The sequence below is a fragment of the Vipera berus genome, assembly GCF_964194415.1.
Source record: "Vipera berus genome assembly, chromosome: 1".
Classification (NCBI taxonomy): domain Eukaryota; kingdom Metazoa; phylum Chordata; class Lepidosauria; order Squamata; family Viperidae; genus Vipera; species Vipera berus.
Window position 1 is genome coordinate 176054810 of NC_138202.1, and position 17894 is coordinate 176072703.

At 38.7% G+C, this 17894-nt stretch overlaps 1 protein-coding gene across 1 annotated transcript in view; it reads left to right on the forward strand.

Moving 5' to 3' along the window:
* The window catches only part of CDK15 (cyclin dependent kinase 15), a 28254-nt gene extending 17237 nt beyond the window's left edge, over positions 1 to 11017 (forward strand). The window contains exons 11-13 of the mRNA XM_081313309.1: positions 4792 to 4840; positions 8273 to 8412; positions 9042 to 11017. Of these exons, the coding sequence (XP_081169435.1) occupies positions 4792 to 4840; positions 8273 to 8412; positions 9042 to 9151 (299 nt within the window). The 3' untranslated portion in view covers positions 9152 to 11017. The remainder of the gene's footprint in view (positions 1 to 4791; positions 4841 to 8272; positions 8413 to 9041) is intronic.
* Positions 11018 to 17894: the final 6877 nt, after the last annotated feature.

Sequence of the window (17894 nt, forward strand, 5' to 3'; positions counted from 1 at the left end):
TTTTTTTTAAAGGAGCCTTCCTTTCCCTTCTGTTTAATATTTTCTCATGAGATGTCTTTCAGAACAGCACAATCCAAGTGTTGTGGCTTAGGGAAGCAATGATCAACATCAATGCAAAGAAATGTGAAATATTAAAACCCTGAAACATAAACTCCCTCCTCTGTATCCTGGGAGAAAAGACAGAGTCTGCGTGAAAGCCAGGAGGGCAAGTGGGGGAAGCACTTTCAGTCTTACGTTTTTTCAGGTCTAGCAGAGCATAGTAACATGTCTTCAAAGAAGAGAATGTTGCTCAGATGAGCTTCAGAGGCCCTGGTTTCCCTCCCCTGCTTGAAAACTAAACATCCCTCATTTTCACATGCTGGCTGATTTTGTAATGGTGGGGGAAACTTTCACACCATTAGCCAGGATTCATTAATCACAGTGGCGTGAAATGGGAATGTGCTGGCTTCCTCAGTAGACTGGAGTTTGTCCCCCATCCTACCTACCCTGACACAGTAATTGGGGGTTGGGGAATTAGGTTCACTGCTTTGAATGAAAAGAGGAAAGGAAGATTCTCTGGGGAGTGGGAGAAAGACAGGGGGAGGGCAAAGCACCAAACCACTCATCAATTCCCTGCTGTTTTTGTAAGGAAAAACATAACAACCCCAGAGAAATCCTTGCTGTGGGAAGGACAGTAGTGAAGCAGTGACATGCTAATAAAAAGTCTCCTCATACGCTTTTTTAAAAAAGTATGACTCTAGAGGAAATACTAGTTAATTAACAACTGGTTTTTATAACATAACCAAATATTGTGTGTTTGTAATGCAATTTAGTTGCTGTTTGCTAATTTTTGATGTTTTTAAAATGGCACTCTGAAAGCTACCAGTTCAAGGTATTTATTAACTATTCTGTCCTTTCCTTCTTAATGTTGCTTCTAATTAAACAATGAAGAAAATCAAAGAAAAAACTACAATGGCATTATAAATGAAAGTCATTGGTTGGACTCCCAAAGCCCACAAAACATTTTGTGAATTCTAACTGAGAAAGTGCTTCGTCTAGAGCTGATTATAGTCGCTTGTACTAGTCAGTAGATACCCATTGTTTGAAACATATTTTTCACAGTATTGAGAATAAATTTGTACTGTTAAATTGTAAGATAGCACCGAAGCAACAATAAAACAAATCAACTTAAAATATTATCATCCCAGATTAAAAATACGATTTGGATCTTTATGGAAAGCCAATAACATAATTGTGTTGGAAGATCTCTGGATCTTACACAGCACAAATCGACAATCCATTTTTTAAAAACAATATGCTTTTGCGGGGGCTGGATGCTGAAACACATGAAGAATGGTTGTGGGTACTGACATCTAGTTCCTGAATCTAACAAAATGAAGCAAGGGAGACATGATAGCAGTCTTCTAATATGTGACAGGCTGTCACAAAGAAGAGGGAGACAACCTATTCTCCAAGCACCTGAGAGCAAGACAAGAAGGGAACTTATCAAAAAAGTGATCCAACCTAGAATTAAGGAGAAATTTCCTGAAAGTGAGAACAATTAAATAGTGGAATGGGTTGCCTTCAAAAGTTGTGACTACTTCAGTACTGGAGGTTTTTTAAGAAGAGATTGGACAGCCATTTGTCCAGAATTGTATAGGATCCCTGCTTGGACAGAGGGTTGGGCTAGAAGACCTCCAGAGTCCCTTCCAACTCTGTCCTTCTGTATTCTGTATTTCTAGAAGATCCTGTTGCTTTCTTGTGATTATGGTCAGATTAATATAGAAAAATACTGATGACAGGGTCTTTTCTCCATTAACATTTGCTGTCTGGATCCTGGATCCTGGATCGTACCTTTTCAAGGGGTGTTGTCTTGTTTTGTGAGTTTCCCCCCTGGTATTGCCAAGGAAGTTGTTTATCCCTTTTGGTCTTGTTGCTGCTCCTTTGGAAGTTTATCTATCTTCTGTGTAATGGCTTGTCTACCTCCTATTACATATCCACAGTATGCATCTGCTAAAAATCAAGCTTTTATAGTTTATTAGTCAATCAGTCATGGGAGGGAGGAGAAAAGAAACTGAAGTGCAGGGTGATGATTGGTACCTAACCTGCTTAGAAATAGATTAAATATACAACAAAGGAATAAATAATAAATTATCGTACTAGGAATTGCTGCAGAGTCACATCGGAATATATTTATTGTAGTTTTTTTAGACAATTATCTTCTAAAGCAGAGTTCCTCAATTTTTCTGGCTTTGCAGATCAGCGGGTGGGGTGGAGAGGGGATGATTCTGCACAAGTGGTTGGCAAGCACATGCATGTGGACCTGCTGCTCACATAAATGGAACACGTGCGCATGTGCTTGCCTGCTGCTAGTGCAAGTGAGGATGCGTGTGCACATGCGTGCTCGCTGACTATTTCCGCTGCCCGGTTGCCATCCCCTCACAGCCCATTAGTGGGCTATGGCCCACAGGTTGGGGACCCCTGTTCTAAAGCACCTTACTTCAATTAAAACTATTTCCATTTTTTGCATTAATTTAGTTTTTGCATTGTGCAAAGCAGGACATCTCCAGACAATTCCCTGTGTTCTCATAAAGGTCAATAACTTGATCTTTTACTAGACATGTTAACATTAGATAAGTTGCAATTCAGATACCTGAGGTCGGAGACAGGAAGAGAATAGGTATAACAGAGCATATTTTGTTGCTTCAAATGAAATACAATACATTCTTGCAATGGTGTTTTCAGTTTCTTTGCTTTAAAATTTGCAACACATTGAAACAGATGCTACAACCAAATAACGTATTATAGCTGCATGACCTCCCCAACTGTAAGAATTATTTCTTTTATTTGACTGGATATGACAATACAACAGATTCATCTTTGCCCTCATTGAGATGAATTGCAATAGGAAATCTCATATGTTTACATATGTATATTCTCAGAGCTCTGTAGAAAGACCGACTGATTATGACAAATATTGAAAGCATTGATTATGTATAACTAATTCCTCCTTAAAAGATATTGATATTTCATTGATTAATGTAATGTTGAGCATGTAATCTTTGATTGGAGGAATAAAACATATACAGAAACATTGAAACAATCACAGAACAGTAGAATTGAAAGAGAACCCAAGGTTCATCAACTAAATATCTGTGAGATGGCGGCCCTCCAGCCTCTTATAAAAAATTTTCAGAGATTGAGAACGTACAGCCTCTATAGGTAAACTATTTCATTGATTTCAGATGTCACTTTTCACAAAATAGAACAATTATTCTAAGTCTTCAGAAGTGACAAAACAAACTAGGAGAAGATTTGGCTAAGGCATTTGCACCTGGCTGGGGTACAACCATGCCCTTCAGTATTGTCTTCTATGACCCCATGATATGACCTTTATCTGATTGTGTTGTTTGACACAACGTTGTTTTTGCTGCGGACCTGTGGTTTTTTGTTTTTTTTTTAAAAGTGGTCATTGATGCTTTACTATGTTTGTATATTGGTTTTTTTAAACTTTTTATTGGATTGTTGCTTTTGTCATGAGCCCCGTGTCACTACAAATCAAATCAATAAATAAAAAGCTCAGTCCCTGAATGAAACAAAGTTAAGTCATTTTTAGCTTTATTGCTATTAAAGTAGCACTTCCTCCCATATTCCAGGAGTCAGTCAAGCTATATAAACTTCATGTCAATTTTCCAATAGGGCCAGAAATCCTGTTGCATTTGAGGACATGCAAGGACTTTAGCAGCTCTTCTGGCTGGAAGAGGATTTCGTGTAATTAATACGAAATTGGTTTAAATATCCATTTGCTTGGATTCTCCACAATCAGGGTTATAGGGATATAGATTTCAAAATAAGAAGGTTAAGTTTCACTTTTATTATCTCAAATGATTGGCTACCCAACCTTTTTGGCACTAGGAACCGGTCCATGGAGAAAGGCGTGCTGCCTGTAATCCGCAGATGGAGCTTCGCTTGTTTACGTGGCCCAGTTTCTGGCATGCCACGGATCGGTGCCAGTCCACAGACTGGGGGTTGGGGACCCCTGGGCTACGCCAAAACAGTTTTAGTATTTAGTCAGTACACCCAAATCTCAAACTTCCTGCTAACCACAGACCATCAGGGTAGAATGAACTGGAGTGACCTTATTTCTGCCCTTTCAAGGATCCTTGGGAGGAGCGCAGAAGGTAATTTTTTGCATTTTTAAAAATGTCCTATCTACTAGGCTGGTTGCAGGCATAGCAAGGAGCATCATCTTTCACGTGGCCCCCAGCTTCTGCCTCTGCGTCTTTTGGGGAGTGTTCCAAGATCTGGAATTCCTGACCTTGGAAATTCTTGCCTTGAAGACTCTGGGAAGGTGGGAGGGGACCCTTGGGCAAAGACTCTATTTGCCTTGTAGAATGTGGAAGGCTTTCAAACTAGACTTTTTATTAGGTGACTGCCCTGACTCCTTCATGGAAATTTATGGGGGAATTGGTTTCCAAAGATCCTCATTCTTCACTTGCAACCCTCCTATGTTTTCCCACCGTTTCTTCCTTTTTCTTTAGGCAGACACCTTTGTTATGAAGAAACAGACTGCATAATGTCTGGTGATTAACTGTGCTGGGAGTCTTCTGTCTGGAGGCACTCCTCTATCTGATTGCAGTATGTTTGCTCTGTTAAAATCAGATTCAAGCATTTGTGCCAGCATTCTCTACCAAGCAGGCTAACAGGTCTATAGTACAGCACTGATAAATGTGAGAACAAGAACAGGAACTCCAAGTATATATGACTTGAATTGGTTGTGTTTAATCCTGTGATTGCATATTAATTTTCCAGACAGATTCCTTGGCAGTTGGCCTCAGGGGCTCCAGATTATCTGTGACAGGTAAGCTATCTACAATCATCAAATGCTCCCTTAATGTCAGTCTGTTCTTTGTGCTTAGTAAGATAAATCCAAAATAATAGTAGTAATCTTCAAACCTAACAAAAAACATTTAAAGTGGCAATTTCCAAGAAAGGCATTGATACTTATCATTATCATTGGGTTACATCCATGAGTTGCCTAAAAGGGATGTTATTTTAATGAAAGCAACAAAGTCAGGATATGAGAGACTAATTTCATGTTACCTCAGGCTGAGAATTACAGACCAAAGCTAGCATAATAATATGTAAACAATGATCAAACAAGGAGATGAAGACAGAGAACTTGAGTATATTCAACCAAATGTGGCACTTGAAAGTAAAAAAAAAGATCCCTCTATTCACTAAACAAATGTTTCCTGCCAGATTTATTTCCTGGTTCTAGTTCTTGCAGGGCTTTTCAGTGGGTTAGGACGCTGAGCTTGTCGATCAGAAGGTCGGCAGTTTGGCGGGTCAAATCCCGAGTGCCGTGTAACAGAGTGAGCGCCTGTTACTCATCCCAGCTTCTGCCAACCTAGCAGTTCGAAAGCATGTAAAAATGCAAGTAGAAAAATAGGGACCACTACGGTGGGAAGGTAACAGCGTTCCGTGCGCCTTTGGCATCTAGTCATGCCAGCCACATGACCACGGAAACGTCCTCGGACAAGCGCTGGCTCTTCGGCTTTGAAACGGAGATGAGCACCGGCCCCTAGAGTTGGAAGCGACTAGCACGCATGTGCGGGGGAACCTTTACCTTTACCTTTACCTTACATTTTCTTGGGCATTCCTGTGAACACCCTCCTTCCCTGCCCTCTCTCTTTTTTTGAGGTCCTTGCCTCTTCCAGGAGCTTCCCGCCAAGACTTCCTAAACTAAAAGGATCTCGCCTGCTTAAAAATGAAAAGCCGCCTAGTTAGATTGTTGATCTTTAATGCCCTGACTATACACTTCCTTCTGTCATATTAGAGCACTGCCTCTAAAACAGATATCCATACACAAATTCCCCACAGATGCTTCTAAGATTCAGATCACCATTGGTTTTGGCCTTTACAAATAAACTCAGCACTAGATGAATAAAGATAAATATTGTGGAGTGGAACTAGCTAAGGCACACGTCCCAGATCACTACCCTTCAAAATATCCCATATTGTTTTGAGGCCTTTTTTCATAGCTGAAATTTAGGCTGTATCCCAGCTTGCACCTAACCACAGTGTTAAGCATGTCCTGGCAACATCTTTCTTGCCAATGTAATCACAATGGTGTTTCCTTCCTTTTGCATATCAGCTTAAGCTTAAGTCCTTTCGCCGCGGCCTCAAAACACTCCTTTTCCACCTGGCTGACCTGGACTGACAGGGATTTTAATTATGTTTTTAATTTTTAACTCTTAATTTTTAATTTATTTTAATTTAAATTTTTATTTATTCTACAGGGGCCTTTAATTTTAATTTTTATTTAACTTCTGTATTTATTGTACGTTATTGTTGTTAGCCACCCTGAGTCCTTTGGGAGATAGGGCGGCATATAAGTCCAAATAAATAAATAAATAAATAAATAAATAAATAAATAAATAAATAAATAAATAAATAAATAAATAAATAAATAAATAAATAAGCAAGCAAGCAAGCAAGCAAGCAAGCAAGCAAGCAGGCAAGCAAGCAAGCAAGCAAGCAAGCAAGCAAGCTGTCCCTGATTGTATCAAATGTTAGAGTAAATATTTTCCCCACTCTTCTGACACTGTGAAATGACAATCTGAAGATCTGGAGAAAGGGCCGCTCTCCATCTATTCTTGGTTGGCAGAAAAATATACTGGCATGTGTTGTGCTGTTCCTGTCCTAATTCTATCCTATTTTATTTCTCAGTCACTGCATTTGCCTCACTTCCCTTTGGGTTGAGCTAATATTAAAGTATCTGAGTGTCACATATATTCGTAACTCTTCAATTGCAATTGAGCTACAGTTCGAATTCTGCTCTCAGTGTTATATATGCTATTCCTTTGATTATTTCCTCTCTTGTGGAGAAAAAAAATCACAAACCACTTAAACTTCAAATGCAGTTAGACCATATGTATATTTTTGTTGGGAGTCTAGTGAGAAAAGAAGAGGTAGCTGATTCAGGCAGGGTGATGCTGTTTCAAAGTGAAATGCCTGCTGGGATGGGTTGAAATCCAGCAGGCTGAGTTCCCATGAGCCACTTGATTCTTTGAAGAAAGAAAGAAGCCCATTAAAAGTTATAAAAGACATTTTTTTTACTTCCTTGCTTCCTCCCTTCCTTCTAACTCCCTTCCTAGATGTCAAGATATTAGGCTTTGCCACATATAAATACACATACATACCTATTTGTATATCTACATCCTTTAAAAACCTTGAATCTTAAAAAGGTACCTGGGAACAGTGTTAAACCAATAAATAACTACAACTTTTCCTAGTGACTACTAAAAGGGTAAGAGGTTCTGTGTATGTATGCTTACAAAATGAGACATTGTAATTACTGGTTGATTGAACTTCTGGAGAACTTTCTTCATGATTAACAATTGGCAAAGAGATTTAAAATCTTTACTTTTTTATTTTAATGGTGCAATGAAGGTTCCATGATTTACCTTTTGTGATGAATTTGGAGGGATGTGCCAACTGCTATACAATTTTATATACAATTTTTATTAAAACAGGCTTTAACATAAATTAAAAAACTACAGAAACGTAAAAAGTATAAAAAAGGAGATGTGAAAGAATAAAATAAAAAATTGAAAGATGAGAAAAAGAGAAATAAAGGAAAAAAATATATTTAAGGAAGAGATTTCCAATTTTCTTTGCAGCAGTTACAAGCATAGTAATTATGATCTGCACCCTCCGAAATTACGTATCATACCTTTTTAATCAATAAATCACTAAACTATCAGTTCAGTTTTATCCAAGCTGTTTAACCACCTGTATACATTTCTTCTCATGTGATTAAAGAGCTTTGGATATAACTGAACATTTTATTAACTCATTTTTTTAAAAAAGCAGATATGTCAAACTAATTCATTCAACCATGCAAATTTTAAACGAGAGCAATATGGATTGCATTACTTTGCTTTTGGTATTGTTTTACAAATAATGATTTGGTTCCCAAATGGATGGTTTTGAAAATAAATTCCACTGAGAGAACATCTAAATATGTCTCCAACACTTAAATATAACTACTTCTGAATTTAAAAAAGAATTTAGAAAAATAGAAATTTCTTGATTTATCTGCATATATTTAATTTAATACTTATGCCAAATGTAAGGATAAACTTTCCTTTTCTTTCTCTCTTTCCTATCCTATCTTTTTCCATGAATTCTTCTGATTTTGGCTTATATATTAAAGTAATATTTTTCAAAAGCTAACAGCAGAGTTTGAATTCCTAGAATTTAGTTTTCCTTTGTTTTTAACTTCTAGGCTGATCAAGGTGCCTGAGGCTGAAGATTTGGCAGGAAAAATGCTAAAAGTATGTCCACAAAATAGGATTTCTGCACAACAGGCACTTTTTCATCGGTTCTTCAATCTGCTGCCCTCTCAACTGAGCCAGCTTTCTAATGGTAGGTTAATCTCTGTTCCCCATCCTATTAATTTATTTCATTACCTTTTGGTGGAATGTAAACACAGTCATGCATAGATGAGATCAGTTTTATTACGGCCTGCCGTCAGCAAATAAAACAGATTTTAAAAAAGAAAAAAGCATCAAAATATATAAACACAAACAAGCATATTCGGCTTGTGCATGCATTGTTTACTAAGAACATACGCTAGAAGACACCAGTGAAAGAAACCATGAAAGGCTATAAGCACCCCATTCTTCAGCCATTAAATCAAGAACAGACAACATTTTGAGGGCCTGGATAGTTCTGGAACGTTCAGAGCATTTTGCCATGGATATAAAGCATTCACTTCTCAGAAGGCGAATGGGTAAGACCATAATCACCTCTTGTGATATTACCTGAGAAACTATTGAGCCAATAGGTCTTGAGGAAATGATGGTCCTTTAAGTATTCACTTTGGTAGCATTTAACGGACGTTGTTCAGGGAACAGGCAAGGCGCTCACTAAGAAATTCTTCCCTGCCAAAGAGCATTGTACAGGAGCGCTTGTCTTCCGAGGCAGCAGATGGCCACTGTCCCATGTAAATTTCCTCAGTATATTCTTACTTTTATTTTTTGCTTTCTTCATAGCACAGTCCATCTTCTCAGTACCCGGAGTGATGCTCAAACAAGAAATGTGTGACCTCTTTTTTTCATCTCAGAAGGGCCATCGGGAATATAGTTCAAGCAACTTTTGGTGAAAGAAATGAAGGATTTTTTTTCAAGAGAGAAAGGAGGCAAAGAAATAAAACCATATTGTTTATTATCATTAGCTAAGACAAATGGGGATAAACTATGTACCAATATTACAAATCCTGGATTTCAATATATAAGCCCAGTGATTGGATTACCGATGCGTGGCAGAGGAAGAGATGTGGATATAGTACAAAAACAGAACTTTTCTTTCTGCAGTTCCAAGATACAACTCTTAATAGTACCAAACTTTCCAAACATGGGGAGTGGAACACAATGTACTACAGCATGTTTTATTTTTACCAGTTGGACTCTAATTATCCAGAAATAACTATCCTATATATACCACCTTCTGGTATTGTTAACGGAGTTATTCCTTTACAGGTTCCACATTAATGAAAACTTTTAAAATGTGCATTGTGGGGAGCTGATTTAACTGAATTCATTTAGCTGAATTCTTTGCTTCAGAACATTCTGAACTTTCATGAATCTTCTGTCTACAGTTTAGTCCAGGGCTAGGCAACCTTGGCTCTCCACAAGTCTTAAAAGAGCCAAGGTTGCCTTCCCCTGGTTTAGTCCCATACCACCCCATAGCATCAATAGCAGAACATTCAATTGTAACCAAGCCTTATGCAGGTGCTGTTTTGTCTTTGAACACGGAAATACTTTTCTAGGCACCCAAACATGCCTCTCACACATTATATTTCCAAGACTGTACTCACCAGTTCCTGGAAAGGAAGGAGGGAGTTTCTGGGATGATTTGATTCAGTAGTATTTGAAGACTGAAGATTATTGTTATATCTAAGGTTCAAATGATGTTAGCCAATTTCACAGGAAGTCCATTGTTTGTGGAAGCCATGGAACTAAATCTCTTGACTCTCAGATTTGCTTGGTATCTTTGATAAGTGCATGGTGTTTTTTAAAAAAGTTTGAGACATAAACCTTTCTCATTTTTGTGGGCCAAAAAGAAAATATTGTGTTAATTCACTTATTGCAGCAACATATTTAACCCTTTCAGACCCAATTTGAAGAACTGAAACATTTTCTTCTTTGTCTAGTGGTAAGTTTGGTTCACCACATTTTCACATTAATATAAGTTTTTAAAAAATCAAACAAAAATCATACACATTTCACTTTAATATAACTACATAACCATACTGTTTACAATTTTGTCATACATACATTTTTGCAATATGTTTTTCACAAACTATGTAATTTTAGACATTATTTCACTAGTATAAACATTTGTATACACCCTTCCCTAAGATAAATGCTTCTGCATGTTTAATTGGAGAAGTGGAAAATTTTTTTAAAGTGCTTATGTCAAACAATACTTGAGATTTTGTTGTCACTTGGTCTGAAAGTGTAAAATTTAAGTAATACTAAATGCAAATTGAACTAGCTATCCCTACTCCTGAATAATTTTAATTCTCTTTATTTTCTTACTGAAACTAATATTCAGCACTGCTTCCCATCTGAAGATATATAGAACTTATTCAGTTTGCGTTGACCTGTTTCTTTCTTTCTTTCTTTCTTTTTTAAAATCATTTGATTTGCAAAGTTGTACATTTGTAAAGAATTTTCTAACAAGTGAAAATGGTTACCTAATTTGTGGGATATCCTATTTCATTTCCAAAAGTACACTCTGTCTCTGAGATTAGCAGCAGTTAAAATTTTGTCTAAGCATGTAGACATTTGTCTCCAAAATTTGCATTCAAAGGTGATACATAGATCTTTCACAAGCTGTTCTGTTCCATTCTTGCTCTTCATCCAGGCTTCCTTTGTTCTTCAATTCTGTAATGATTTGGGACTTCTGTTTTAGGGTTTAGTCCTCTGAAGGATCTTAATATTAATAAAATTTCAGGTGCCTCTGACTGACTGACTCCCAACTGAATTATGTAGTTTTGGCTACAAAGGCAATGCATTTCCCTCTCAAGACTGTAGCACGAAGAGAGATCTCCCCCACCTCTAAGTCATTCCTTCAGTAGCTCCGTGTATTGCTCTCAACTATGATCTAATACCTACCCAATTATTTGCGATATTTGCTCTCTGGAGGGACAGACCCATCCAATACCAAGATAGCATTCTTCCCAGTGCAGATAGGAAGACACAGGGTGCTGTTTTGTTCTCCTGGGTAGGTGTTAGTCTTCTTGCCAATGATTGCAAATTGGCAAATCTTTGGATAGGATGTAGAATCTTTCTTGTCCTTGCTACTTCTTTCTTCCCTTGGCCCCACCTTGAAATACCTCTTCAACAGCAGTTTTCGCAGGTTTGACAGCCTACGGAAATGTGTGATTAAAAGATTAAGATTAAAATAACAGTTTTCAGTCTTCTGATGTATATGTTGAAGACCTAAAGATATTTTTACAATATTGTTTATTCTTTTTGTAAAATACTTTGTGCAACATAAGTAATTATAATTTAAGTGAGGAAAACAGCATAAGAAGGAAATAAAATCATATCCCTTGTCTTTATTTTAATCCTTTTGCCTCATGTCATTCTGGTCGGAACTGGGAAAACTTCTGAACATTAAATTTCTTCCTTCTGCATGATGAACCAGAGAATAGAAAGGAAAATATATATTCTTCCTTTGCTATTACAAAGCTGTATCGGGAGTTTCACAGATTCCTGCTGAAGTATTTATGCTAAATGAAAGCAGTTGTTTTGGAGAGATAAAGGTGAGTATTGTGCCCTTTGTTAAATAAATGCTGAGGTCACTGAGAAGATTTACTTACATGTTTCCCTCTCTCTTTGTTTTTTAAAAAAGTGATGGAGGTGCTCAGTTGCTGGAATAGTTGTCATAACGGAAGGCATGAGGTCACAATCAGATGTTTGAGGAACATCCCATTGAAAGTAGTCAACATTCATTTCAGTTGCAATATTTCTCAAAAATACTTACTTGAATTTGGCATCCTGTTTCTTTTATGAGTTTCCTTTTTTTGGGGGGGTGGCCTTTAAAAAATTATATATTACAGAATTTGAATTTATGGTCTCTGTGACCATAAATAAAGCCATGACAGTGATGATGGCAATAGCATCAGCTTCTGTGGCTTCTCTTCCCAACCACTTCTTAGCTCAAATAAAATTGGTTGATGCATTTTCTTTTGGCCACATTTGTTGATACGGGATGAAGATTATCATCATCTACGTTTAGCTCTTCTGGCAAGAGGTTTTCCATCCTGTTCTAAAATCTGCAACAATTTTAGTTCACAGAAGCTGTATTTTTTCCCCAGGAACTTATAATTCATCCTTAAGAAATGTTTGTATTTTGACAGCCCACAAATAGAGGCAGTGAACATAAATAGTTGTAGTCCCTTTAGGATTTTTGTGCCAACATTTAATATTTTATATAAATTCAAAGAGAAAAAGCACAGAAGATAAGGTTTTAATCATAATTGTAGTTACACATTCTATGTTATAGACTGTTAGCTGACATAAATTGCTATTGATCTTTAAAATGTATTATTTATAGTGCTTTGGATGCTAGAGAAATAGAATGGGATACTATTAAAGATGTACAATCCTCTGATGCTTAACATTTTCCCACTTTTGTCTCTGACTCAGACCATGTTTTATTGCAGATACATTAATTTTAAACTCTGGCTCCACCCATGACTGGTTCCTACTGTTGAATGACTTTTGCTAAAGCTCTCCAAAATTTTCCAATCGCTTTCATAAGATGACATTTGATGAAGAATAATAGCATATTTGAGATTGTTTTAATTGTTTGGGACAGAATTTCAACGCCAAGGTAAACCTTACCTATTCAGAGATACAGATATTCAGAAAGATAGATGAGAAGATAGAAGAGATGAATGGCATGTTCTTCTTGGAACACTAGCTTCGTTGTACAATATCTCACTTTCTATCCAGTCCTTCACTGTTGATTGTCTGGAACCGGTTCCCAACTCTCTCTTGGTATTCCAATATATATCTCCTTCAGAAAAGGCTGTCATAAGGCACCAGCCTTTGTATGCAATGCAGCGGTGGAAGGGCATGCAAGAGACCTACACCTATGGAAATCTGAATCATTTGAGGCACATCGTTCGTAATTGTGTTTTTATTGTGCAGATTGCAAACTATGAATGAGCCATCAGAAATATTATTGCAAAAGTAATGTAGTCATAAAAACTTCACCATTGATGAGTTATGGGGCTTGCCTCTAAGAGGTTATTAGAATAAATAAGGACTGTCTTACACACTGGACATCCAATGAAGTAAAATGCTGGCATTTGACAGTAACAGGACTGTTAGTATGTCTCTTCACAACATGTTACAGGGATGGCTTTTCTTGGCAATTTGTCAGTATTTGGAATCTATCAAGAATTGCTGGCTTTTGGAAGATGGGCCTTGCTAAAAGAATGAATGTACAAATCTGGAAGGAAAAAACTTTCAGGCAATATGGCCAATGTTTCTTTTTATATACTGGTAATAAGAAAATTTCCAGATCATTGATTCTTCCCCCCACCCTTTTAAAAATTCTATACTTATCGGTTTGAAGTTGTTTTTTCTTTTAATAAAGCTACAGTGGTTAAGGCAGCAGGATAGAAACTGGATGATTGTTGAGTTCTAGTTCCACCTTAGGCATGAAGCCAGCTGGGTGACTTTGGGCCAGTCTTGCTCTATATTAGGCCTTGGAAGAAGACCACTTCCAAATAACCTTGCCAAGAAAACTGTAGGGACTTCTCCAGGCAGTCTCCAGGAATTTAACGCTGACTTGAAAATTGTTCCCTTCTCATTAGTCTCCATGTTTTGCTTTCCTGGATGTATGCATAGGTAGATGCCTTCACTCCCCCACCACCTTCCCACAGATCTCCTTTGACCCTAAAGCAGACATTTCTTTTTCTGCTTTCCCCTTATGGTATCATTGTTGCTCTGATGCTACATTAGTCAAAGCAACAGCGAACAGGCTGTTCTTTCATTCCTGCATTCCTCTGTAGATCCATGGAAACTTGTAACAAGGGACAACTAGTGGTTCAGCTTCATAAAAACAAAATGACCTTGATGATGATGAAAGAAGTGAAGCTTTGGAGAGGTTGGAAAAGCAAGCAAAGAATGCTTCATTCACCCTGGACAGAAACTGAAAGGGATGCCTACTGGAGATGTAAGGGCTGAACGGAGCAGGGTCTTCTAGGACTGAGCTTAATTCATTGATTTTAGTGGGCCATTGTCGGGTAAACTGCAACATTACATTTTAAAAACCCTCAACAACTGTTAACCAGCAGCCCAAGATGAAATGCCCGGGCAATGACAGCCACTGGAGGGAAAGACCACAAAAGGCACTATCCTGCAGCTATTACTAAGATGGAAAGAGGTGGGAGGAAGAGGAGGAGGAGGAGGAGATGATCATCTGCTCCAATGCTCAGAAACCAGGGAGTGGCTCTTCCTGGCATGGCATATAAAATATATGAGGTGCTATTCTTTTTCTATAGAAAGTTTCATTTCTGTATGCATCTGGATTCCTTGCGAATGTTGTAAGGTGTGATAATACCTATTTTTAGCAGAAAATTTAAATATTCGCTTAATGAAGCGGCCTGATCCTAGGACAACATGCTATAATTCATAGAAGATGCTGGATAAAGACATTCCTTTTTACCATAGGAACACTAAATTAACAGTACTGTAGCAGTATCAGTACTGTATATGCTTTCATGTAATGCTACTTAAGAGTATTAAGGTTTACAAGTAAACAGAATTTTGTAAAAATCTCTCATGCTCTGAAAGTCTCAAAGGTGCTTTTTCAAAAGGCAGCTGGATTGTGTTTCCCTTGAGGAAGACGTTTCGCTTCTCCAGGAAAAAACAGTCTGGTTACCCTTTGAAAAAGCACCTTTGAGACAACCATGTTCTGGGTGACTGAGAATCTCCATAGACATTTTCTGAAAGCTAACCAGTGAACATATGGTTTGATGGCAACTGAGCCTGTTTGAGATTCTTCAGATCAGCCCATTTTCAAATTTTTGTACCTTTGAATTTTTGGAGCAGTTTTGGCTGATAAGTATAAAGCTTCATCTGAGAAAATATGTAGAAAAATAATTAGCTTTGCATCTCTCTCTCTCTCTCTCTCTCTCTCTCTCTCTCTCTCTCTCTCTCTCTCTCTCTCTCTCTCTCTCTCTCTCCTGAGTGTATTAAAATACAGCATTTCTGTTTAAAAGAAATTCTTTAACATTGAATTCTAGTGTGTTAAATATAAAATTATATTCAGCACATTGATATATATCTGATAATTATCCCCCATGTACTAAAGTAAAATCATCAGGAATTCCTTTTGATGCTTGACTTGTTTCATCAAAACCTTTAAGCCAATTAAACTGATAGCAGGTAGAAAGAAGTCCACAAAAATGACTTTTTTGTTTTTTAAAAAAATCTTTGATTTTACTTTACTATCTTGTTCAATTCTTTCTTTTTAATTAAGTTCCAGTCCAGTGAACTATCAAAATAGCACAAAGAAATCAATTCTTTCATTCTAATGAATGGAATTCTAAAGATTGAGAGCTGCTCTCTCCCACTACTAAATGCTCCTCACCTTCCTGAGTGAAAACTAGAAAAGTAAAATTCGTCCTGCCCTAGACCTCCAGAGGCCAGACAGACTAGTCCCACCATCAGTGGCTGGAGGGCAGTCAGCCACATCAAATTGGCAAGAGGTCAGACATCGTTCCTGCTTCCATTGCTTTTTTGCCGATAGTTTGATCATTCTGTTTCTCTGTTTAGGTAAGAAAATGTCTCTGAAACATTGATCTAACAGGTCACTTGTTATCTAGTACAGTTAATATCAGCTAAGGACAATTTATCCCTTCATGGATTACTGCCTTGTCGTGTGAAGGGGCTTGCGTAATTCAATGAAGCTATGAGCTATGCCGTGCAGGGCCGCCCAAGATGGACAGGTCATAGCAGAGAGTTCTGACAAAACTTGTTCCATTGGAGAAGGAAATGGCAACCCACTCCATTATCTTTGCCATGAAAACCCTATGGACAGTACCAAAAGGAAAAAAGATATGACGCTGGAAGATGAGCCCCTCAGGTCGGAAAGCGTCCAATATGCTGCTGGGAAAGAGCAGAGGGCTACTACTAGTAGCGCCAGAAAGAATGAAGCGACTGGGTCAAAACCGAAAGGACGCTCAGCTGTGGATGTATCTGGTGGTAAAAGGAAAGTCCAATAAGATTAAACAATGGCTAAATGGCTAGTCAATGCAGTAAAGACTACAAAGCGATGAAACAACGTCTCAGTGAACATGCTTGTCAGCAGTTACAATTCACCCCAATTTCTGTAGGTAGTGGTACAAGTGCCACAACATTATACATCACTTTATTTTACAATATAGTCTGTAAGATATCCCGGGTCTGGAGGAATGCCTCGGAGTTTCACTCACTTTGTGGTCTACCAGCTTACCCGGTGGGCTGGATAGATCCATGTCCCTTTGTGCTCCATCATCCAGGGGAATTGGAATGCTCTGGCTGGCCTCCCCAGGTTGGCCTACCCCAAAGTTAGTCTGTTCTGTAGAGTAGGCACAGTGGTTGCTGAGATTCGGCTGGTTTGCCTGGTCAGGGGTCCCATGTTGCACTTCTGAGCTTCCTTGTTCTTCCTCGGAATCAAGTTCAGCTGAGAAAGGAAAACCCTGGTGGTTCTGGTGTGGGCTGGCTTGGGTGCCAGTTTGAGGACTTCGGGAGGGACTTATGCCATAGTCCTCACTTAGTGACCATTCTGGAAACCTATTCCTAAGTTGGTCAATGTGTCTTCTGACCAGTTGCCCTCCCTCCAACCCCACTTCGTAAGATAGGGGTCCTGATGCTTTGGTCACCTGACCAGGAACCCACAAATTTCCAGGCCCATAGTTTCTGGCCCAAACCCAATCACCTGTTTGCAGCCCCCTCGGGGGTTTTGGTCTAGAGCACAGGTCTGAAACCCGTGGCTCCGGAGCCGCATGCGGCTCTTTCAGCCGTCTCCTGCGGCTCCCAGTCCTCTGCCATATGCAGTCCAAAAAAAAAAAGTGGGACTAAAAAAGTTCAACCAATCAATTCAAATATGCAGGGTAGGCGCATATCTCGCCTTGGCTCCACTCTTCAGTCAAACCCTGTTCTGCCCATGCGCGCATGTACACGCATGCACACACATTTTTTGCGGCTCCCAGTTTTTCCTTTTGTGAGGGAACCGGTTCCGAGTGGCTCTTTCACTGTTTCAGGTTGCTGACCCCTGGTCTAGAGGCTTTGGATGCCACTCTGTCTGGATGCAACCTGTGCAGTTTAGTAATTAAACGCCTTCCCCAACGAAGTTCAGCAGGACTTTTACCTGTAGTTGTGCAGGGTGTAGAATGTTGCCAGAGCAAAAAATCTGCCAGTCTATGATGCCAGTCGCCTGTGATAATGCGCTTGAGTGCCTCCTTTGTTGTCCTCACCATGCGTTCGGCTTGTCCATTGGAAGAGGGATTAAATGGTGCAGATGTAGCATGTCTGATGAGGTTAGCTCTGAGAAAAGCCTGAAACTCAGCAGCAGTGAATTGAACCCCATTATCAGAAACCAAAACATCAGGCAACCCATGTGTTGCAAAGAGTTTTCTCAGCACCTGGATGGTCCTAGCAGTAGTCATATTAGGGACTGGAACTACTTCCAGCCATTTTGAGTGGCTATCCACTACTACCATGGAAAGCTGTCCTTGAAAAGGCCCAGCATAGTCTATATGAACCCTGGACCGGGGAGTATGTGTTTCCTCCCAGCTATGAACTGGGGCCTGAGGCATTTCAGGCCAAGACTTCTAG